Here is a 26,109-nt window from a genome sequence, read left to right on the forward strand (position 1 = left end):
TTGGCTGTGATACCAAATATTTATTTCAATATATTAAGACATATCATCCTCAGTCAAAATACATTGCTAAACAAAACCCCACAAGGCGAAACTTCCAAATATATGTCAACAGGTTCAACTGAAAGGCCATTTCTCTGATTTACTGTATCTAATTTAGGGCACTAATAAATGAAGTGTGTCAATGACACTCAAATAATAACCCACTGATCTCTTTCACATCTCAACAATTTGCTGGCAAAGTTACAAATACCTATTTACAGGGGTAAAAATATTTAATGATTATCTGGTTGATTCTGCAGAATGTACCAGCCATCACTATTCAAGGCATCATTTACAAAAGAAAAGCAAAACAAAACAAATCCTTTAGTTTCAGTCCATACAGTATTTAAGTCACCATGCATATGTGAGGACAGGTTAAAGCCATAATGTGGGGTACAATTATACTGTACAAGCACATATAAAACTTTAAAATGTGTTGGTTCTGATTCTCTTTTTTAAAACAGACACATTAAAATAGGTATATATATATATATATATATATATATATATATATATATATATATATATATATATATATATGTACTGAAATCTATGTTCAATAAAAAAAAACAACATCATATAAATGACACTGTACATGAATGAACTAAATGTATCTTTCCTCTTGTTCAACATACATTCTTATTTGGCAATATTTATGTATATTACAATATGATCCTAACAAGGATGTAAACAATGAGCTAAAAATACAAATACACAGTTTAGAACTGTTTAGAAATACACACGCCACACAGGACGAATCCTAACATTGTCTATTATGTGGATTTTATTAAAACTTTAGTTTATGCAGCACTTGTCATTATGCAGTGATTGTGCCCGTTTTCCAGTGCCATTTGATGGCACAGACAGTGGTTATTTAAAGCAAAGTCAATGAACATCTGTCAATTCTGCACCGTAATAATAACAGCAGCAACTTGTAACTTTTTCTACAGTTACTGCCGAATGGAGCTAAGTAATAGGCATATACGTCTTTTTGAGGCACTCTATGAATATGATTATTAGTGGGTTTTTTTAAATACGTTTACAAAAATAAGCAATGAATTCCCTCTAGTACCTTTGGGGGCCTCCTATTGCTCATATATTGTGTATGTTTCTCTGCAATGTGCAGTGAAGTATGAGTCATTTTTTTATGCCCACACGCTTAAAAATGAAGAGGACGATGTACCTCAGTAGCTATATAACCCCATCCCGCCAAGCAAAATGGGGGGACAACCAAGAAAATATGCACAATACATAACTGCATACATACAGCAATGGGCCATGAAGCACAATTATACCTGTGCTCAAAGCACACTAGCACAAAATACAGGGGCTCGCAAATCAATATATATGACTGAAATAGTGCTCATTGGCCTATGGAGCCAAATATAAATTCTATATTACACACAAGGCAATATGACATTAATGTCTGAAATATGTATTGTTCTCTGCATTACAATCCCAAAGGCAGAGTCTCTATAAATACATTGTCTCTATGCCAGCAAAGAGCGCTTTCAGCTGTCTGAATGAAAATTGCTCATTCATGGTCACCAAAACACACAGTGCATATGGTTAAACAAGCCCACTAAACAAAACATCCATTTGATTAAAACACTGTCGTTAATACCTTCTGTAAACATCACAATAACATTCTCCTATTTGTCTAAAAGCTATGAGTCTGATTGAAAGCCTGTATTAAATATTTCATAGTGACATTGAAAACAATTATTTTCCTTAAGCATGTGATTGAGTGGTCCAGTATACATACAAATATTTATATTCAGAAAATATATATAAATGTACAAAGTTTTTAAAAGCACCCACGTTGCCATGAGACAACAGACAGATTGCGATAAGACAATGGATTCAATAACAAAACTAATCCGGAAAATCAAAGGCAAATCAAATAATCACCTTTACCAATCAGCCCCAAATGTCACATTTTGTGCTTATTTTTTCGTAACGAGACCTACAGAATGTAGATTGAAAATGCACAACGTTGCCGTATGTATTCTGGAGAGTTTATCTGTATTTAATGGTCAGGGAATGTAGATGTACCCAGAATGACTGAGTCTACTCATTCCTTTAACAGAGCCTCCAGTCTTTAGAGTTCAGAGAGCAAGGCAACTCTTAGGATTGTTACGGAAAGGTTTTTTTCGTCACTCTTTAAAAGTCAAAATGGGGGGAGGTGTAGGGGAGGATTTGAAAAAGTGAGGCAGGTTCCTGGTGTTCTCAGGACTAGGTCCTCTGTCAGGCAGCAGGATGATGTTGCCTTTCCTGCGTAGGGTGGAGTCTCGACTGGAGGTGGTAGAGAGAGTTTCCGAGGTGGCTTCACTGCTGGCTTCCACCGGTGTGACTCGGATGGTGGTGATACTCTGTTGGTGGTGGTGATGGTGGAAATGGGGATGATGGGGGTTGCTGATGTCAGGTAGGCTCCGGTTGCCGTCTATGGAGCCGTAGCCATCTTTCAATGACTCGCAGCTTTCAGAGTCCCGGTTCAGGTCGTTGAGCTCGAGGGACTGCCGGATGCTGACCCGCTCCTGCGGTTTCCACCTCCATGACCCACTGCCATCTGTGGATGGTGGTTTAACCACAGGCTTGTTCTCAGGGTGGGCCTCCACGCGAACAATGCCCGAGTTAGGTTCCTGATCCATCAGGGCTTTGTAACGAATGGATCCAGTACAACTCACGGTGCTGCCCTCACTTTTAGGACTACCATGCAACATGCCTTGCTGCTTGGACATTGCGATGACCTGCATTATACGTGGCTGGCTGTTAGTCCGGCAGGCGGTGCTCTTCTCTGCCACCTTCAACCATTTTGACCGTGCTGTCCCACCCCCACCATCATTCACCTCTCCACAATCCTCCTGAGGTGAGAAGTTCACATTCTCTTGGGTCTCCTCAGGGATGTGCACCAGTTGGGAAGATCCTGGTCGTGACTGGATAGATACCCTAGCTCCACCAGCTAGGCCACCAGAGTTATTATGATTGGCTAATGGCACAGCACTAGTGGCAAGCTTCATGTACTGTCCGGGAGGTCCACCACGGAGCTCACCATCCAAGCCCACAGCTGAGGGTTCAGAGCTGCAGCGAAGCTCCATGCTTCGCTGGGGAGATAGTTGTCCAGCCTCAGTCTCCATCACCTGCAGAGACATCTTGCGGTTCTCGTTCTTGGTCTTCCATTGTGAGAGCAGCTGCTTGGAACGTGTGGAGTCCATCGAGGCATGGATAGCAGCGTGGCGGCGAGGCACCGGTTCTTCGATTCCGGTTGAGTGCACCCGGGGCAGGGTGTTACTGAATGTCACAAAGCTCTCCTTGCAGAGAGGACTGGGTGGCGTAATGCACTCCACCTCTGTGCTTGCCCTCTTCAAGCTGGACATGGAGTTCTCTCTGTAGGATGGGCCACGTAGCAGGATACTTTCAGAGCGTGCCGATGTGGGACGTTCCCGCATGCTCAGGCTCTTAGGTGGCAGTAAGCGTGGTGGATCTGTGTTCAAGTTGGGTAGAGGTCTCAGAGGCTCCCGCATAGCAGGTGGAGGCACCACTGGCTGGGGTTGTGGTGGAGGCTGTGGTGGCTGTGGTTGCCGGATTGGAGGATGTACATGTAACTTCAAAGATGTGTCTTCACTAGGTTTAAAGTTCCCGACTGCATACAGACCCTAAAATAGTGCAAAAAGTCAGAATTTTTACCACAATGAATCAATGCAGATAAGGTTTTTAAGAATGTTAGTCAGGATAGTGATAGTTTTTTTGCACCTGAAATTGAGGCTTTGAGAGATACTTGCACATTCTGTTTAAAAGGTTGCATTGCCTGCTGAAAAAATCTTCTAGCTGTTTTAAGCTGATTAAGAAGGTATTTGTCTGATTAAGTCAACAGGGTTTCCCAACAAGGTTGTCCTACGGTCCAGTGGCACCAATAATTGTATTGCCAAACCATACTTCAACATTCATTTTAGGACCTGGGTGATCAACTGCCTTTTTTTCATTTAAAAAAGAAGAAATATGGAACCCATTATGACTAAGGTGTATTATTAGCAAACATTAACTTCTGAGAACATTCCTCATACCATGGTCTATACACCGAATGTGGGACTTCACAGTTAGAGTATCAAACAGCATTACATAGTAAATCGCTTGGCCTGATTAATGTACTTTATGTTAAGCAAACAATAAAACCAAGACCTGATGTACTGATTTGTCTCAGCTGCGCCAATTCCTCCTAAAGGTGTTTTGGCATTGTTGTCTGTGTTAGAAACCACAGGATGTACATAGCCCTCAGAGCAGATTGAGCAGAGAGTAAGGAGAGAGAGTGAGAGAAAATGAAAGAAATGGTGGGAGGAATTTGAGGGGGATGTGTGGGTGGAGAGCAGAAAAGGAGCCACAAGGGATTTGCATGTGTGAGCTATTTTTACCTCTATTAAAACAGCATTGTCTTATAGTACATTGCTAATTCTCTATGATTCTTCTCCAGAGTCAGGTTTTACAGAGTAATATAGATTGGTCATGGGATTATGAAATGAATTACCATCCACGCATTGCCTTTGTTTCTGCATCTCTGTGACAGCAGGACTCACCAGGTAGACGGCTATGCTCCCTCCGATGAGAAAGCCACAGTAGACATCCACGGCATGGTTCTTGAACTGAATGATGCGAGTAAGGCCGCAGATAATGCCGCAGATGATGAAGGAGAACACCAGCAGTGGCTTCAGGAGCTTGGACGAGTCGGTCAGAGTGGCATTAAAGTACATCTGTGGAAGGAGACCAGCCTTTTGACTGAAGTTTTAGGAAATTCTTAATAGCGGAAAGGACTGTGAGATTATTTGGCAAGCAGTTAGAGATCGCTTGAGTCAACTGTGCCCTGAGTCAAGTGGATTACTTACGGAGATGTACACAGCCGCAAAGGCTGCCAAAGTGGCATGCTGGGATGGGAAGGACTTCCTGTAAAGAGAAACAGACAGCCTTGTCAGATCATTAGATCTTTTTCACACTGAGCACATTTGAGGTAGTGTACCATGCTAAAGGACAGATGGAAATGAAAAGCCACAGATGATCATGTCCAATGTGCCATAATTCATATAGTGCAGCAAACACGATCAGGGTTTTTATTTCCAAGAATGTTCTCATAAAACCAAGCAATATGTCTGGATAAGCATGTCAGCTAGATTTCAATATACGTCACAGTAGTGCAAGCTTTCAGGGACAGACGCACCACACTGACCTTCTTTGCGTCTAATTTTTTACGTTTTACAAAATGTCTGCACAACATATAATTGTGGCTATTGAGAGTGCATGAAATGAGTGGAAGATTGAAAAGCAGAGCTGTGCAAATGGATGTGTGTGGGTGTGCTAGAATGGGCAGCCGGGTTGTGAGTGAAGCATCAAGACTGAACCCTGTGTGGGTTTTACAGGAACGCCATGTGCCAGAGGAAAGAGCCATGTTCATTCTGCTGCATTCACATTTATCTACACTGTTTACAGCAATGATTATATACAAATCTATTAATCCAATCAGACCTTTATTGTAAGCAGAGCTGTTGCACAGCAGGTCTAATTAAATTTTGTCAGCCACAATATGTATAATCATCTTTGTTTGGTTATATTGCTAATCACCCACACTCCATCATCTGAGTTTCAGAGACAGTTTTTCATAAGGTCACTCTTGCATCATTACATGACAAGTATTTTAATTGCAGTTGCTTGTGGAAATGGTACAAAAAACTTGAATTTGAAATTTTTAGTGAACTAAAACATTATGTCTTTAAGAATCAGATTATCCTGGTTGGAGGGAGGAAAATCCTATTTTATTATTTACTTTCTAAGATCATGCTCAGAGTCTTATTGTGATATGCAACTGTGGCTCATTGTTGCATGTTCTTACAGGTGTTGGCTCTGCCTTTAAAATGGCCTTCCTATACCCCTGACATCATTTTGACCAAACAGGCTATTGGATCATGTTAACCAATAGCCAAATAGCTATACACACTGTTTTAGCAAACTCACATCCAGTTGTTAAGTTTCCATTCTGATTTAAAACACCCAAATGTTGTGAATACAATTGTCTTGCCATACATTTTTTCCTTGTTGAAGTTTCTGCTTCACTTGAAAATGCATCATCACAATGTGGAAGTAAAAAGGGTTGCCTTTATTAAGAAGGATAATGCATAGGGTTGACAATTACAATATGAAACAGATACCGCTTTCTGACCTGCCAGCATTGATGGCAGCTGGATCAGGCCCAGAGCAGATGTCATCCACAATGAAAGAGTTCTCATCACAGGAAGTGTTGAGGCTGGTGTAGTTGGGCTTGCACACAGTAAGGAAGTAGGGGGCGTGATATCCTGTAGCCAGCTGAATAATATCTGTGATGAGTGCTGTAATGCACAGGCCAAACACGTGGACCCCTGAAAATGAGACAAAAGACACACGCACGTGCGCAGGAACATACACACACAGACACACAACACACACACACACAAACAAATTGTTTGTTTTTGTGACATATGGGGACAGGCGTAATGGTTTTTATCCTGTACAAACCGTATTTTCTATCCCCTTACACTGCCCCTACCCCTGTCCCTAAACCTACCCATCACAGGAAACATTCTGCATTTTTAATTTCTAAAAAAACTCATCCTGTATGATTTATAAGCATTTTGAAAAGTGGGGACATGGTCAGTGTCCTCATATTTCACCCTCTCCACATTTGTCTCCTCATATGTCACAAAGACATTCCCCCCCACACACACAGCTTTTTCAAATACTAGATTTCATAAGTAGCAAGTAGACTTCATAAGCCTGTGATAAAATAGATGGAGCTTTCATTATTAATATCAAACTCAATATAGTACAAGCCTATAAAACAGGCAGAATGAGTCAAGTTCAAAAGTGTATGCCAAACAATATTTATACAAGCTATATGGCTTTTTATAGAGTCACAAAGGGCAAAAAAATATACACCCACCCACAAACCTCACAGCCCGTCGGATGTAAGAGTTGAAATTGCAGCCAGCGGCATTTATGTTGGCCTCTGTTTTGATGGTGATGTTTCTTCTGGCTAAGCAGCAGTACAGGATCCCTTCCCCAATCATAATCTGTGGGAAGATGGTCATCTGTGTTTACCCAAGCATACAGCATTTTTGTTAAACTGCCACCCCTCCCCTTTCTAGTGGCTTCCAGGGGTCAATTCTACACACATCAAAGCAATTACTGTAATTAAAATAATCATCTCATCCTTCCATCCATTCATTCATAGCCATACGAGGGGGAATTCATCCAAAACTGTAAAAACCGATGAGGGGAAGGGGGTATCTTGTAAGTCATCCAGGCCTCCACTATTACATATAAATGTTAATTCCATGTAAATGAAAAGCATAAACCCATAGATGTAAATGTAAATGCTTCTGCATGGGGGCATCTGCTGTGAATGACAAGATAGAGAGTGAAAGAGATGAGCAAGTGATCCTACCCCCCTGAGATCACACTTGCCACACATCTACAGTCAAGTGCAGCACTCGAGTGTAGCAGGCACTACCATAACAGCTGGAGCTACCAGCAGGACACACATTCACATGCTGCCTGCTAGTACAGGCTAAGCCATCATACACATGCAGTACTGAGGCCTAAAATTCATTTGGATGATTTAACATCAAGAGTGGTGTTGAGTGATATGACATGATTGAAGCGTCGCTGCCTCAGTTTCTGTGGCTTCGCATAGCTTCACATTACCACATCGTGCCTGCACAAGTGAATGTAAACAGCTGGGAAAGAAATCACATAACATGTTTTGGATCCGTGCATCAGGTCTTAAAGTAACTTGCAGTCTGTGTCATTAAAGCTACTATGTAACTTTTTTGTCTGCTAGAGGGAGCCTATTCAAAACAAAGGCATAGTTTGATGACGCCAGGTCTGAGCTCAGAATCTTGGGACATGTGGTCTTCACCTCACAGCAGGTGGGAAAAAAATCGGGATAGGCAGAAATCATGTTCATGGATGCGGTTATTAACGTTACTATAGTATGAAGCAGATCAGGACAGAGTGTTGTGGGAGTGGAGCAATGCCGCTGGAGCGATTGTTACGCAACACACTCGCAAGCACCGGGTCTTTTATTATGACGGGACACAGTCACCGGGGCCATTTCCGCTTTTCCGGGCATGAGTATGAGGTAACGCTGCTCTGTTTATCATATCAGGTACATTTAAGTGTGTTGAAAACTATGGTTGAAAATGATGTTATGACATTACTCTGTAATGTTGCTCTGCGGCTGCGGCTGCTGTGACACTTGTTGCACATGGATAAAGAGTAAAGCGTTTCTTTTAAACACAGATATGACGCAATTGACAGGCGACTCTGTCAGACAAATTTCTTTTTTTTATATATTTTTTTTATAATCCCTCTCCCCTAACTCGCTCCTCAGATAAAAATATCCTCCACAAAAGAGTCACATTATAGTGAAAGTCAGGCCCAGAATTAATGTCTGTAAAATCCTGATTGGAGAATCCTATAAAAAATGCTACATTCATACAATGAGCAGGGGGTGCTCACCCTGTGGTCTGTGTGGGTCCTAACACCCCAGTATAGTGATGGGGACACTATACTGACAAAAGAGCACCGTCTTTCGGATGAGACGTTAAACCGAGGTCCTGACTCTCTGTGGTCATTAAAAATCCCAGGATGTCTTTCGGAAAAAGATTAGGGGTGTAACCCCGGCATCCTGGCCAAATTTGCCCATTGGCCCCTGTCCATCATGGCCTCCTAATAATCCCCATATCCTGATTGGCTTCATTACTTCGTCTCCTCTCCACCATAAGCTGGTGTGTGGTGAGCGTTCTGGCGCAATATGGCTGCCGTCGCATCATCCAGGTGGATGCTGCACATTGGTGGTGGCTGAGGAGATTCCCCCTTCTATGTAAAGCGCTTTGAGTGCCTTGAAAAGCGCTATATAAATCGAACGCATTATTATTATTATTATTATTATTATTATTATTATTACATGATAAAAAGAAGGTTTCAGATAGACACCATGATTGGTATCAGTAATCGTTATTGGTTGACACTGCTTCCTCTGATCGCTGATGAGTGATCAGCTCCAAAAATTCTGACCACAGCACCCTTAGGAGATTTGTACTCATGCTTTATTGCAGACCCAAGTCCAAGTCTCCTTTCATTTACAATGGCTGACAAATACATAATGAACAGGATAACCAACAGTGAGAGCACTTAAAAGAGCATAGCCGCCTCGCAAAATTAATTAGGCCAGTATGGTGGAGCACCTAATGTGATGAAAACACCCAAGTGATGCGCTGGGGAGATGATGAAACAAATGTCATTAAACATTAAACAAATCTGCTCTCTGATGAATATAGGTGGAGCGAGGCAATTTTTTAAGATTAATGAGTTATGAGATCAACAGTGGAACAACAAACTATGAAAAAGACATTGTGAATACAGGTCCTTCTCAAAAAATTAGCATATGTGATAAAAGTTTATTATTTTTCATAATGTACTGATAAAAATTAAACTTTCATATTTTTTAGATTCATTGCACACCAACTAAAATATTTCAGGTCTTTTATTGTTTTAATACTGATGATTTTGGCACACAGCTCATGAAAACCCAAAATTCCAAATCTCAAAAAATTAGCATACCATGAAAAGGTTCTCTAAAGGCGGGCGTACACTGTGCGAATTCGGACACTCGGAAGGTCGTGAGATATTGCAGACGCTACGAGTCATTTAATTTGATCATCGCATCAAATCAGCTGGTACACGGCACGACTGTTTGCACCGCGAGCCGGCCGCGATCACACCAGTTTTCATGTAACACAGACACCGGAGCTTTCAATGTTGCTGCTATGGCTTTAGATACAAAAAAATAAAGAAAAAAGGTGTGAAAATGATTTGTTGAAAAGCAGAGAACAGCCATTCCTTTTAACCGAAACAACCAGAGGGAGAGAGAAGAGTGCACGTGAGAGAGAGAAAGTGTGTGTGTGTGTGTGTGTGTGTGTGTGTGTGTGTGTGTGTGTGTGAACGCAGTATGTGGCAGCCACTGAGCTAGTCATATAGATTGAGCGTATGTGACGTGCTTGTGCATGATTTAGCAATAGGGGACAGCTGGTAAAAATCGGGCCGACTCCCCGAACTTTTTAAACATGTTTAAAAATTATCGTAAGGTCGGGAGGTGCTCTTAACGTGCTCGGCTCGTCTCGTATTTCCTCTCACACGGTGCGAGCCGCGACCATACGAGCATCCACGATGTCCACGCGATTTCTCCCGAGAAAAAAAAATCGTCTGCGAGTTCGTGCGACAGCAAAAATCGCACCGTGTACGCCCGCCTTAAATGAGCTATTAACCTAATCATCTGAACCAACTAATTAACTCTAAACACCTGCAAAAGATTCCTGAGGCTTTTAAGAACTCCCAGCCTGGTTCATTACTCAAAACCGCAATCATGGGTAAGACTGCCAACCTGACTGCTGTCCAGAAGGCCATCATTGACACCCTCAAGCGAGAGGGTAAGACACAGAAAGAAATTTCTGAACGAATAGGCTGTTCCCAGAGTGCTGTATCAAGGCACCTCAGTGGGAAGTCTGTGGGAAGAAAAAAGTGTGGCAAAAAACGCTGCACAACGAGAAGAGGTGACCGGACCCTGAGGAAGATTGTGGAGAAGGACCGATTCTAGACCTTGGGGGACCTGCGGAAGCAGTGGACTGAGTCTGGAGTAGAAACATCTAGAGCCACCGTGCACAGGCGTGTGCAGGAAATGGGCTACAGGTTCTGCATTCCCCAGGTCAAGCCACTTTTAGGCTACAGAGAAGCAGCACTGGACTGTTGCTCAGTGGTCCAAAGTACTTTTTTCGGATGAAAGCAAATTTTGCATGTCATTCGGAAATCAAGGTGCCAGAGTCTGGAGGAAGACTGGAGAGAAGGAAATGCCAAAATGCCTGAAGTCCAGTGTCAAGTACCCACAGTCAGTGATGGTCTGGGGTGCCATGTCAGCTGCTGGTGTTGGTCCACTGTGTTTTATCAAGGGCAGGGTCAATGCAGCTAGCTATCAGGAGATTTTGGAGCACTTCATGCTTCCATCTGCTGAAAAGCTTTATGGAGATGAAGATTTCATTTTTCAGCACGACTTGGCACCTGCTCACAGTGCCAAAACCACTGGTAAATGCTTTACTGACCATGGTATTACTGTGCTCAAATGGCCTGCCAACTCTCCTGACCTGAACCCCATAGACATAGAGAATCTGTGGGATATTGTGAAGAGAAAGTTGAGAGACGCAAGACCCAACACTCTGGATGAGCTTAAGGCCGCTATCGAAGCATCCTGGGCCTCCATAACACCTCAGCAGTGCCTCAGGCTGATCGCCTCCATGCCACGCCACATTGAAGCAGTCATTTCTGCAAAAGGTTTTCCGAAGTATTGAGTGCATAACTGAACATAATCTTATCACTCATAATTGTATCATTACATTATGGAAAATAATGAACTTTTATCACATATGCTCATTTTTTGAGAAGGACCTGCATATAAGCAGCTGGACAATGACATAACAACCTTTTTGGTTTGGATCTATTCATTAAAGAAAATTCAATTTACATATTTTAATTCATCATTAAATAATATTATTTAATTAATAATTAATTGTTTTTGTAAAACGCAAAAAAATCCATAAAGACTGCAGACAAATGTGGTGGTCAATTTACCCTATAGTGCTTAATCCAGTTAACACAGGAATGACAATCACAATTACAAAATGCTATGCACAGTGTACAGAACCGAACTGAACAACTAAATGTTAATGGACATATTTAAATGTGCATTTGGGATGGTTTTTTCCCTTTTGTATGTGCACAGCGGAAGAAAAGCACAGGGAAAGTAGTGCTAGACTTTTCTTGATTTATTTAGCCTGGGGGGTATTCCAGAAAGCAGGTTATGTATCCGGGTATGTTTAAGAGTAAATAAGCAGATATCTTCAACTTTCTTTTTACTTCATTGCTACAGCACAAAACATTCATGTCATTTTTAAATAAATGACATGAATACAAAAAGTTAATTTCTAAGAAATTACAATTTTCAGTTTTTACAAGTTTCATTGATCCAGTGACCTATTTATTAAAGGTGTCCTAGTATGAGTTGAAACAATATGTTAAATTGTTCTCTGATATCTACATATTGGGTATGTGGCTTATGTGGCTTAGGGTAAGTAAGGTACAAAGATGTACCTTTTCACTTTTGTACCTTAGGTTTTTTGTCCCACCCCAGTGACCACACTATCTTTTTTTCTAAGAGTGTACAGTTGAGCTGTTTTATGTAAAAACCATGATGCTTTTTTCTGGATTCTGACGAACAGATCCTGAATGAATGAATGAATGAATGAATGAATGAATGAATGAATGAATGAATGAATGGATGAATGAATGAATGGATGAATGAATGAATGAATGAATTGGAAGTCCAAAAGAACAAGATTTATTGAAAATAAAAATCTTTTAACATTCTAAATGTCTTGGGTGGCAATCTCCAGAGGCCCCACAATAGATTTAAAGGTTTTCCAGTATGCTGAGTATTGCAATATTATATATTGCAATTTGTTACCTTTATTCCTCTAAAAGAAAACTTTGTCTCCACTTGTTTTTTATCTAGAAATATTTTCCATCTTCCTATTGCATCATCTCTTCCTTTTTCAGTATTTTCCTTCCTCGTATTTTAGACGTATCCTTAATAAAATGTACAATTGTCAAATAAAAATGGTTGCACATTTCAATGTTTTCACACTCACTTCAAGGCATTTGTTTTTACAATACTTTTTGTTTTAAACAGTTTTACAAAGAACAACATTTCTAACACCTTCAAGTCAATGGCAACCAACTATACCATTTTTCAGTGAAATTAATTATGTGTATACATATTTATATTGTTGTTTCAAGACTATACACATTTGCCATTGATGGTGCTATGGACTTATTTTCATTAATAAAGTAAGTTTCATTTAAAAAAATTATAAGCGTTATCACCAACCGTTTTTAACAGTAATGTAATGGGTGAACTATCAGGTAATGTTATGGTAATGGGATGGCATTTGCATGTCAAATTAACATGTTTATTTAGCCTTCACCAAGCAGTCCATGTTCAGAAATGTGTTTCCTTTACACACAGCTCACTGCACATTTTTATTTTTTACACTGTACACATTTTTATGTTACATCAATTGTGAAATTACAAGCTATTATTAATATTTCCAGCATTGAAGAGATTATGCTAAAATTATGCAGAATACTCGCAATCACAAGCTTTGAACAGGCCCCGCAAAGATTGACACCTGCGGCGCCATGTATCAATATAATATCCCCATGAAAAACATTGCAATACTATGCTACATCTATTTTTTATCCACTCCTGTCTTTACTGTCATTTTTTAATCCATTTAATGAATCCTTGCTGAATAAAAGGGTTAATTTAAAAAATAAAAAATCTTACTTGCCCTAAAATAGTGTAGCCTATATGACCCTCAAAAGCTTAAGTTTCCAAACATTTTCCAAACATCTCATGTCAGTCTTTAGTACTTATAGAGTAGTATTGCAACCTTCATATCTCCGAAAAGTCTTTCGTTTTATTATATTTATAAAAGAAAGAAACGCTGTACCGAGTCTTTTCTGGAAAAAAACGAGCGGCTGGAGGCGTATCCTGTGGGTGGAGCTAATTGCTGTTTCATGCATACTGAGCTTTTTAGCTATTGGAGAATAGCTATTTGATATATTTCTAACAATTTGCCTTTGCAGTGACACTGTTGTAAACCCCAACATGTACAGATGGTGAAATGCAATTTAGGACAATCTATTAGACTCATGAGTTCATCACCCAGGGTCTTGATAATACACTCACAACATGCCTGGGGAGGCTTAGAGCCTTGTCGCCCAGCTGATGTTCGAAATGCATGCTGGGTGGGCGATAGTCAAAACTTCTCTTATAGTTTGGGGAGAAGACCAAAATTCAAAAGAGACAGGCAAAGAGCAAAAAAAATGAGAGAGAGAGAGAGAGAGAGAGAGAGAGAGAGAGAGAGAGAGAGAGAGAGAGAGAGAGAGAGAGAGAGAGAGAGAGAGAGAGAGAGAGAGAGAGAGAGAGAGAGAGAGAGAGCAAGCAAGTATTGCTAGAGTAGGCAACAGTTGCAGCTGGTGCTAAAGATTTTTGGGGGTGCGCAAACAAACTGAATCACACTGTTAATGCAGGACTGAATGTATTTGTTAAATAACCACAAGTGATATAATAATGTACCATGGAACTTGAAAATTCAACTGTTAAAGCATGAAACAGGGTTTGGCAGATTTAAGTTTAATATGGGTATATTATTAGTAATAAATCATTCAAAAACGATCAGCCATTTCTATCAATTCGATACAGAGATTAATACTAATGTTGTCTATCAGAGGGAGCCACGGGATAAAAAATCCTTTAAGATCAGTTTAAGAAAACTGTACAATACATTGACTTGTAGTAAAAATATCATATATGTTTATTATAGTTTCTGAAAGTTTAATAAAATATAAAATAATGTTAGCACAAACTGTGATCTCCAAAATTCTTAATATAGACCATTCATTTTTCATCTTAATTTTAATTTTAATTCTAATGATATTGAATAATAAATAAATAATAATAAATTGAATAATAAATAAATAAACATATTTATCAAACTGCAGACTGAACAATGTATGTCCAATTGAAGTAGAGATACATTATTATTTGTCTATATTAATATAGTACATACACTCTAAAAAATGCTGTTTGTCCATTTTCAACCCAACTTGGGTTGTTTTTAACCCAGCATTTTTTAGAGTGTATATAATACTTCCATAAAAAGACACTTATATTTTATTTGAAAAGAGACATGTCCATTGTATAACTGCATTTCATCTACACTAGTGTTTCTACATCTAGTGTTTGAACCCCAATGATCACCTTAAGTTGCGTTGTTTCATTTGCCTTCTTTGTGATTGCCCACAATGCTTCAGTGACAGGACTTTGAAATAGCAAACCGGGAAAACAATAAAAGGCATGACATGCATCGCATCCAGCCAACTCAGTCCAAGCTCTATGATCCTTATTTTTTTCTCAGTGGTACTACAGAGGCAATAGAGGAGATTAATGTCATCACTCCGACAAAGTAAATTCAGTCTGCTTTTACAGCCTTTTAATGCTTATAATTGTGCTCGTATAAATCAGTCTAACTCAAACATTCTGGGAAGTTTTTTTAGATAAAAAGTGTAACTTAGTCAATTTATAGCCTACCTTTAGCTTTTTACTTCTGGCGACTTCATTTAGGCTTCAAAAATCATAAAAGTAGTGTTCATCTGTAATAATTATATTGATGGACAAAACATGTAATTATCATACATTTTGGTTGATCACAGAGCTTGTTTTTTTGGGTTTTCTGGAGGGAGCCAGTACAGTGCTAATGGCTGGTTGGCCTAAAAAGGGACGTCACATCTGCACCATTCTATAGACATCAATTTGTTAGGCACCCCATACACACACAAAAACAAAAGCAAAGTACAATTTCAATAAAAAAGAAAGAAAAGATGAGAAAAGAAAAGAAGTTTGAACATTTAGTTAGATGAACATAGATGCTAAGGCCGGAGACACACTGCAAGCGAGGCGTTTCTGCTGCGTGTCAGCCGCCGGGCGGCTGCGCAGCGTTTTCTCTGTCTTTGCACACCAGAAGCGTGTCTGACGCGGCGCTGCTGCTGCTGGGAAGCCCTATACTTCATGTTAAATATAAATATATTGCCTATTGATACAGCAAAGACAACGTCGGCAGTAGCCTATTGACCATACATATGGTATTGACGGCAAAATAGGCTACAGAATATTTCGTTCTGTATTGACAGGTTTAATATTTCAAAATCGATAATAATGTTGTTTTTTATTATTACAAGTAGGCCTATATCTGCATTTATGTTAACCTTAAGACTTTCAAACATGAAAATGTCATTTATTAATATGTATTCGTGTCAAAATGGCATATAAACATCTTTTCCTATGCTGTTTTGCCTAGAAACGCTTCCAACACGCTTGCGTGTCGCGTGAAAAATAGGCGTCTCTTCTATTTGAAGCATGCAAGCGTTTTCCGTGCGGCTGACGCAGGCAGTATGCAAGCGCTAACCGGTTAACATGGGAGCCGAAATAAAAACGGACACGCCACGCAGACGAGACGCTCACGGCACGCTTGCAGTGTGTCCCCGGCCTAACAGCACCAATCTTTTACAGATCCTCTTGAACCAAACCAGTGAGCCTTCTTCTCTGGCTAACTGGCTAACTTTGACCCCCTATTGATTAGCCGCCACTGGTAGGCAATGTTTTTCATAAACATTTTTTTGAAATTTTATGTTATTAATTTTTTTCTTTCTTTCATATCTTCTGTGGAAGTCTTCGGAGGCAATGATATAATGCCCTGCCTGCCTGTCAACCTATGTATTTCCATACCTCTGGCACCCTGCTCGCGCAGACATCACACTATGATGAGATGTAGACAGACAGTCACCGAGCTCCATAAAACAGCAGCCATCATTTACAGTTCCTCCTGAACCAAAACAACAAGCTTATTTTGCTTACATGATGGCAACCTGTGATGTACTACATGGAGATGTTCACGTCCTCAGAATTAGATCTGTTCTAGCAAATCTATCAACGCTGAAATGAATCTGCAGCAGTCGGATGGTACAAGCTCTGTAAGTGGTTTACATTTATTATTATTGTAATTTTGTGTGCTTTGAGACATGGTCATTTAAGGCAGTCTATCGTGATGCTTTGCAGACGCTGCTGTGTGCGTTCATGTGTTTTGGAGGATGCGTGGCTTTGGAGATCCTCTGAAGGGAGGGAGGGATCTTATGCTTAAAAGTCCTACTTTTAAATACATCATTTTTATTGGCATACCTGCCTATTAGCTTTGAAGCCATCTAAGTCAAAAATATTGATGACCTCCTATATAATACAGACCTTTGTCCAATTAGAAGTTCTGTGTCCTTCTGCCTAATACCACCTGCAAATGACTAGGAAGCAGCAATTCATTGTTCATGGCTAAGACGAGGCTAAAGCCATCAAGCAATTTATTAGGGCCTTTAAAATGAACTGTGAATTTGTGCAAAGCTAGCAACAATTTACGACCAAATACAGCTAAAAATGCATCTGGCACAGTCAACTTCAAGTGACACAGAATATATAATATTTCAAGCCATACCCTCAAATAGATTCTTAATATTCACTTTAATATTCATCCTTTCCCCTCTAAACTGAGATCAAACACTAAGCCTGCATGAAGAAGTATGAGTGCCCTCTAAACTAAATAAAAGCAAGAGAGGCACATTACCGTTGCTGCTGGCCCGGCGAAAGCCAGACTGAAGAGCATGAGGAAGGGGACGACCTCCTTTGTGGGCTCAATGTAAGGCATGCTGAGACTGCGGTCATTGCAGCTGTAGCCTGAACGCACTGGCTTAAAAATGTCTGTCAACTCCAAGAAGTACAAGCTGACCACAGAGGACACCAGAATCGGGAGCTGGAGAGATAAACACAGAAGGAATGTGGTAAATAAGCAAGATGAGAGTGAACAATAATAAAAGTATGCAACATGGTCAATATCAAATGGCGCACAGTCCCATAGTTTGCTTGTTCGGCTCATCCAGGCGGATATGCAAACATGATAGAAAGCAATGATTCCATTGACAAGGTAATCAGCCAATTATAGCACAATGGAGGTACTGCGTCTGATCATGTGACATTTTTCGATTCGTTTTTGTGACTTATTCGATCCGCTGTTATCCTTCCACATTTCGTAATAGTTGTTCTAATTCATCGCAACTCTTATCTCCTAAAAAAGTTGAAGCATGAAATGCATTGGGAGATCCTCGCTTGTCAAGCTAACTGCTACAGATCAGCCTTATGTCGGTAAATGAGCTTCACACTCTGATACATGAGGGTACATTGAATGACGCTGTGCTGGAGTTCCATCCCTTAAGGTTTTTCACGCTCTTCAATAATACCAGGTTCATGCTAAGGTTAGACAGAAGATGTGTGATTACGGCAGAATGAAGGTTATTCTCAGGTGAATATGCATGGGACGTCTTTAGATATCCTAGAATTACTGTTGTCATTGACACAGTTCACCCCATAGCATCTCAGAGAACAAGGATCAGCTGGAGATGTCTTTGCAGCGGCAGAGCTCCCAGGGAGAAATATATTGCGGCGTGCTATACAAAGGGGAATTGTGGCATCGTACTGAATAATTATGAAACTTGAGCGGACAGCATGAAGATCAAAGGTGGGGGTTGGGGGTTTAATTACTGTAATCAACCCCCTTCTAAAAAGGGGAGAGCATCTGTAGAAAAAGGCCCTGTGGTCTAAACGGCACAGATACTAATAACCTCTATGATCCTGTACTGGATCAATTAATAGTTATTGTCTCTTACCAGCCATTACTAATTCAGCACTTTGATGTGAAAATTTACAGATGTTGAACAGTGAATTGCAATTAAGTGTCTTAAACTCAAACTTCTATTTTCTACTATTTTCATTTTTCATATTTTGTACAAGCCACTAAAACTCAACTTATAATGCACATACTTTAATACACAACAACCAGAACAAAACTTTGTTTTTACATTTGACAATAATGCAATAACTGAAATAATTTTTTTAACAGTTTACTTGTTAAACAACATTTGTGGCAACAATAGAAAAATGTTCAAGAGAGTGCATGCCAACCCGATCTCATGGTAATGCGTATCAATAGTACGAGTGTGAAATCTTGTAGAATGTATTTTGGCGTGCAAATGCTACACAGTTTTTCATGTGCATATGATACGCACTTTATGGTGTGCATATGACACGCTCTTGGGTAGGATTAAGTTGGGATGGGTGTTTCGTACGTATAATGCGGCATAAAGTGTGCATACCATATGCATGCCAAAACTCATTTTACCGGTCTTTATATAAAACTAGGAATGCAGTAATATATCTGTACTATATCGGTTATCGACTGATATTTAAAGTTTTTTTATTTTTTATATATCAATATTGGATATATTGTAATATATTGGATATTTAATGGTGCGTTCTTTCTCTCTCTCTCTCTCTCTCTCTCTCTCTCTCTCTCTCTCTATATATATATATATATATATATATATATATATATATAAAATAATATAGGATTTTAATATAAGACATTTATTGGTTATTATCGGCCAGAAATAATCTGCATATTGGTATCTGCCATTGATATCGGTACCAGCACATCTGTATCTAAAACCAAAAATAAAATCATATTTTGATATAAATGTCACGTACAAAACAGTGTTTTATTCCAAACACCATTAAAGAAGTAGTTCACTTTAAAATGAAATTTACCTCATGATTAAGTCAGCCTGAAGCCATCTGAGGTGTATATGACTTTCTAGTATTAATAAATATCCTGATGCTTCCAAGCTCCAAACTCCTTTGAATTTGAAGCTCAACAACGTGCATCTATCCATCATCATAAACATACTGCACATGGCTCTGGGGAATTAAAGCGATAGTCCACCCAAAAATGTGCATCCAAGATGTAGGTGTGTTTGTTTCTTCAGTAGAACACAAATGAAGATTTTTAACTCCATCCATTGCTCGTAAAATGCATATCAATGGGGTATATTTCTATGAAAGCCACTATTAATGTAAAAAGCACATATACATACGTATCCATATTAAATCCATATTAAACCCTGTGGCTCGTGGTGACACATTGATGTCTTAAGACATCGTTTTTTGCGAGAAACCGAACAGTATTTATGTTTTTTTTAACCTCATATCAGACCTCATATGAATCTCATCTAGTATCCCAACACCATTACTTTAGAGTAAGATCATAGATATATATGTACATAGATGCCTCATTCGACCAATCTGCGCAGGCACTAGTGAGGACTCTATATATAAATTGTATGAGGTAAAAAAAAAAAAAAACCACATAAATACCTTTTACGTTTCTCGCAGAAACCGATCGTTTCGTGATTTTTACTCTTATAGGCCCCGTTCACAAGTCTTAATGCTCAATTCTGATTTTTTGCTAAGATCTGATTTTTTGTTTGGCTGTTCACATTACCTTTTAAAATGTGGCCTATATCTGATTCCAGTGTGAACTGTTTGAGGTTTCAAACTAACCCGCATGTGCAAAAGAACAATATCAATGACATTAGACGCAGCGCGCTGTTGCACTAAAGTTCGGGAGGTTATAGAGGAAGTAAGCATTTTCGCTTTTATTTAAACATGTTTGTGTAATGGAAGCCATAACATTAAGGAGCAGGTGCTGAAGAGGAGAGGAACGAAAAGAAAGAGAGCAAAATTGGTTATTTTGGCCTTTTGTCAGCATCCTTTGGCACTGAAGCCACGTTTTCCTGTGTCCCCGTTCTTTTTCAAAAACGGACCAGTTACGGTAGGATCCTTCTAGTTTAGCTCGAATTGAAGTATCTCCCCATATACTAATTAGGTCTAATGGGCCTTTCACACCGAACGCGGCAACGGCGCCGCTGCGCTAAGAAATCCATTCATTTCAATGGCTTGCGCTGCGCAAGGACGGTTTTTTGCTGCGCCGACCAAAGCGCACGCGCAGCGGAGCGCACCCTTGACGAGCTTGCGCGCATGCCGCGTTCAAAGTTCAAAATATTTTAACTTTTGCCGCTGCGCTCTGTGACGATTACCCGTGCGGCCAATAGAAACGGTACATCGAAACGAGCACGGAAATTGCCTCTCTGTAATTTGTATGGATCCTTGAGATTCTAGGTCTGACTCTGCCCAGCAAACTGTCGAACTGCTCCCTACTGAGCCAAAAAGTACACCTGAAAACGGTCTCTGTGGAAACGGAGCTCTTTGGCTAGCCTAAAGTCACCCAACTGTTCCCTGGACCTGAGGGTTTCATGCACCCACAGCCTAATCCTTCCTTGCTGCTCTCTCTTCTTCTTCTTACTAGAAGGGTTATTGCTATCGCTCGCTTTTTAGCACGGGACAGATACATATTTGCTGCTGATTGAATGAATAGAAATAGACATATAGAACTCCCGCAAAAAGTTTTGAAAACTCCGCCTACTTTGCGCTGGCCAGTGAAGCGCATCTGAAGGGCTGCGCTGAACCCCGCGGCAAGCGCAGCACATTCCGCGTTCGGTGTGAAAGGCCCATAACACCTCACTCTCCCTCCACTGACTCACTCCATCGCTGTTTTCCATATCTAGTCAAGTTTTTAATGTTACTGTCTGTGTCTGTTGTGTCTAGGGCTAGCTCGCCGGTGCATAATTGTAACAAATGACGACATAAATTGACGTAAAGTTTGCATCAAATGGTTGTTCACACTGCGGCCACATTGAAAAAAAATCAGATCTGGGTCTGATTCAGGACCATATGTGGTCATAGTGGCTCTCAAACACCCCATTGGCATGCATTATACGAGCAACAGTTGGAGTTAAAAATCTTAATTGCCCTGGGGGTATGCAGATAAACATAAAATTGTCATTTTTGGGTGAACTATCACTTTAATAAAGGCCTTCTAAAGTGAATTGATTTGGACTACAGCAGGAAGTGCAGGATTGTAATGACGTCACTAGAACCGTTTGTTGACTAACCCTCCGCCCAAAAGAACACGCAAAAAAGGGGGCGTGGTCTTGTTGCTCTCCCACGTGGAGAAGAGCGCGCATTCAGCGCTTGGATCTCCCCGTTATGGTAAGAGGCGGGACCTTTCCTATCCGGGCAAAGTGCGCTAAGCTGCTGTCCAATCACAACACAGGAAGCGCTGGCCCAATCAGAACTCATTACGTATTTCTGAATGAGGGACTTCATAGAACAAGGAAATCATCAGGCCGTTTTTTAGGACAGAGGAAACAGCGCTGCACAGATAAGTAAATTGTGTGAAAAATACTGTTTTTTTCACATGTTATATTGCACACTGTAAACATAATCAAAGCTTCGAAAACACACGAAGAATGGGACCTTTAAAACTTAATAAAGTAGAATATCTAGCCTTCACCAGACCACCTTCTGTATTCAACTTACATGAAACACAGAAAAACATGATGTATGACGTCAGACCTAGCGTAAGCATTTTGAACTGCGAGAGGCATTACACTATCTGCGCAAGTTGAATACAGAAGGCGCCGGCGGTTTTTTAAATATAGATATTTTTCTTACAAAACTCGATCGATTCACTTCAGAAGGCCTTTATTAACCCCCCGAAGCCATGTGGAGTAAGTTTATGATAGATGAATGCACTTTTAGCTAGGAAGGAAAAGCTAGGAAGTGTCAGTATATGTTTTAATATTACTCAGATTGTATTCATCAGAAAGAAGAAAGTCTAGAATGGCTTGGGTGAGTAAATTATGGGTTATTTTCATTTTAAAAGTGAACTATTCCATTTAACTGGGCTAAGTAACTATGAACAAGAACCAATTTGGTATTTACATCATTATAAGTAATTCTGGAGATGTTTTGTAAAAATGTGGGAATGTACTGTCAAAGGCTGGCATGGTAACTTACAACCTAAAATGAGATCTGTCAGCACATTGTGTACATTAATATGAAGTTTTTAGAACTATCAATATAATCTCTCTTTTTTGATCTTAAGGACAAGTTAAAGTTCCCAGCCATATTGTAATGTATAGTAAACTGAAACATAGTGAAACAGGGAAGTTAATTAGCCAAAATTAGTGAAGTGAAGCAGATTAAATGACTCTGTTTTTAATTCATTCTCCTCTCAGGACAGAACAAGGTCTCTGCAGCAAGGCAACTCTATAGAAGGCAACCAGGTCACACCTGGGAACATGATATTAATTTCAGTGCAGCCAATGGGCTTTGATTCAGTCTGATCTGACAAAACAGAGACTATTTCAGGTTTACATTTACATTTGGTTTACTCTGGATCTGGAGCATATATGTATCCTGAAATCTTTCTCACTGCCAAAATTACAAAGATAATCTGTAAAATAATATATATTAATACATATTTGAGTAAAGCTTTATTAACAACAAGCACTTATTGTCTGGTCTATAGGGGAAACACTAAGGTTTTTATATGTAGCTAATATCATGTGGTAGTTCATTATACCCCCATTCTCCAATGAAAACGAACTTTTAGAGCAGAATAGAAATATAACATCAATTGTTCATGATCACACTGATTAATACATTGAACAGAATGTTTGATATTCCTTAATATTCAAAAACAGGGAACTCAGTTCTTCAGCTTGACAAGTAAACAAGACAGATCAAAGACCGCCACCATTATCTCCATGACACCAGTCATCAGCACTCATTTGTTTGTGATATCTAGGCCACGTTTGCTAAGCCATCATATAATAACTCCTCATATTCTAACGCCATTTATGCTCAACAGTGTCCTCTTAATTCTTTAATAGATAACATTGTTTATTACAAAGACTTATTTTCAGGTTTCCAATTCTGCTTTATGTGTAATATGGATGATTCCCTTCACATTGACTTTGAAGTAACACTTTACTAAGGCCATGTTGTCTATGCCAATAAATGCTGCACCTTTATAATCAGGAAAATATTGTTTTTGAATGGCTGACATCAGGAAGCAAGCCACAATTGATGCGCAAAAGCGAGCAATTTATCTATTTTCATCGCATGCCATGCATATTCCTTTAACATGAACGTGACATACAACAAGTGCAATGCATTTCGTCTTTCCCACGACCATAACTGCATATGTATGCAAAGTTAACGAGCAGTCACGCAGAATGAACAGACTGTGGTTCAAATCCGCTTAACTGCTTTGATTTCGAACGTGACCATCGCTTGAATGAAGACCATCATTCCCTTAACTCTTTATTAATGATCCATAACAGCATACATAAGTGTACGTGTACTGGACTAACTTACCTCCACGAAATAAAAGCAGGGCAGCAAGGTAACGCTGTCTTTGGTCATCTTGCCTTTGAGTCTTTCCTTCGCAGACATGATAAACGGTACGCTCCTTTAAAACGCGGTGCGTGAAGAGAGGAATACTGAAATTCTCACCGTCTGCAGTAATTGCGCTCCTTCAGGCTGTCGCTTTCTCCATCCCCAAGTGTGCTTTTACTGCGGATACAGACACACGAAAAGATGCTGTATCAAACCTGGCAACATCATGACTGAAACCATGACAACACAATCGCCATCCCCCGAGGACGCGCCGATGGAGATGTTAACAGTGTCCAACGCCGATTAATGTTTCAAGGCAACATTCAACCTTCTGATTAGAGGCAATATGCTGACCAGATGACGTCAGAGGTGTGCTAAAAACCCATTTTCACCAGAAGCGCGCGCACGTGTGTGTGTGAGGTGGGGGCGTTCACGCTACTTCTTGACTGTCAGAAGGCTTTTATTTTTTTTATTTTTTTTTATTAAGCCTGTAAAACATTCTATTACTTATATGCCTGGCTGTTCGACATTTATTAGGACAACAATTATTTGCCCAGCTATAAACCCAGCAAAAACAGAACGTTAGTTTATGGTTCCCGTTTGGTTATTTGTTTAAGAACCAAATAATAACGTTCTAGGAAATGTTCTTTTTATTTGTTATTTCTTGCAAACATAAAACAACGTTGTAGAGAGGTTTACCTAAAAATACCTTATAGAGAATGGGGGTTATTTTATTATTTTGCAACCATAAAATAACGTTGCATGTGGTTATTTTTTAAATAACCTAAAAATAACTTATACAGAACGTTCCTTAATGGTTATTTTTAGGTTATTATTTTGCAACCATAAAATAACGTTCCCAGAAGTTGCATGGTAGTTATTTTAATAACCTAAAGTAGCTTATACAGAACTTTTCCTAAGGGTTATTTTTATATTATTATTTAATAACATTGTAAAACAATTAAAACGTTGCATATGTTTATTGTGTAGGCTAATGACAGCGCTTTGAAATTAGTTTAATGCCGCATTTATGTTGAAATGAGATCAACATGCGTAATAATGATCAGATAAATCTATCTTTATAGCAAAAATATTTCAATCTTCATTTAGCTACTTCGCCCGCTTCTGCGCGCGCTTCTCCATCACGTGCTTTCTCATTTGCATGCCTGACTAATTAACATTTGTTTATCTGTATCTTTATTAAATAATTAGGCCTAGTAATAATTGATATAGATGTGAGCGTAAATATGATTTTGGATATATATTTGAAACCCTTAGGCTATTGAAGAGGACATGTTAATTCGAGTTTTTGTTTAGGCCTACGGACAAGCATGTTCCACTAAACTATAGCCTACAGGCCTCTTTAAGTCAAATAATTGGTTATACATTTTTTTATGTTTGTGAATACATTTAATATTTTCAAAAAAGATAGACTGTGCTGAAGTCATTTGGTGCTGAAGAAATGCAAAATATGGGTATGCTACCCCATTAAATATAGTTAAACTTACATAGGCCTATTAATGGACACATTTAATCTTGATCTTCCACATTATGCTTGACATTTTTTAAATTAATTTAACAACAAATAAAAGCAAGATATGGATTGTATAATACTGATTATAGGCATCCATACAGCCATCTTCCAATACTGGGGTCGTGGGTGAGCTGGATGATTGTTAGAAATAAAATTTAATAGCATAGATTAAATAGCATAGATGTGAAAATTAAAGATGCAGTTTTTGGTATTTGGAGGAGTCTTATCTGTAAATATTGCATTCAACGTAAAATAATTCCTTACAGAATAGTGCAGTCCACAATAAACATCTCAGATATCATACAAACATGTTCGTCCTTCTGTCAAATATGCATAAAGTAATATAAAATATACATAACATAAGTGATATAAGTGAATAAAAAAAAGAGAATTTTTTTTATATATATATATATATATATAAAATTGGACTCTATCTGGAGTTCTACATAACTAATTGACTGCAGCTTATTGTTTTTTTACTCTTCAAAATAATCTCCTAAACTCCTTCTGAGATAAACGAGAAATAGCAGGAATCCAACATATACGTATCTTTTAATTTTGTTCCATTGGGCATTCACGCCACCTAGTGGATATTTCAAGACATCTA

At 39.3% G+C, this 26,109-nt stretch overlaps 1 protein-coding gene across 1 annotated transcript; it reads right to left on the bottom strand.

The window, feature by feature from the left end:
- Window positions 1-563: 563 nt before the first annotated feature.
- plppr4a (phospholipid phosphatase related 4a) lies at window positions 564-24,369 on the bottom strand. Its single transcript, XM_067453945.1, has 7 exons — window positions 23,948-24,369; window positions 17,400-17,585; window positions 6,998-7,127; window positions 6,242-6,437; window positions 4,917-4,974; window positions 4,611-4,784; window positions 564-3,695 (listed from the first exon to the last, which is right to left on the bottom strand). Exons 1-7 carry the CDS (start codon window positions 24,023-24,025, stop codon window positions 2,196-2,198), a joined length of 2,322 nt encoding a protein of 773 aa, XP_067310046.1. The 5' UTR covers window positions 24,026-24,369; the 3' UTR covers window positions 564-2,195.
- Between the last annotated feature and the right edge of the window lie 1,740 nt (window positions 24,370-26,109).

Source organism: Pseudorasbora parva, chromosome 9, assembly GCF_024679245.1.
Source record: "Pseudorasbora parva isolate DD20220531a chromosome 9, ASM2467924v1, whole genome shotgun sequence".
NCBI classification, from domain to species: domain Eukaryota; kingdom Metazoa; phylum Chordata; class Actinopteri; order Cypriniformes; family Gobionidae; genus Pseudorasbora; species Pseudorasbora parva.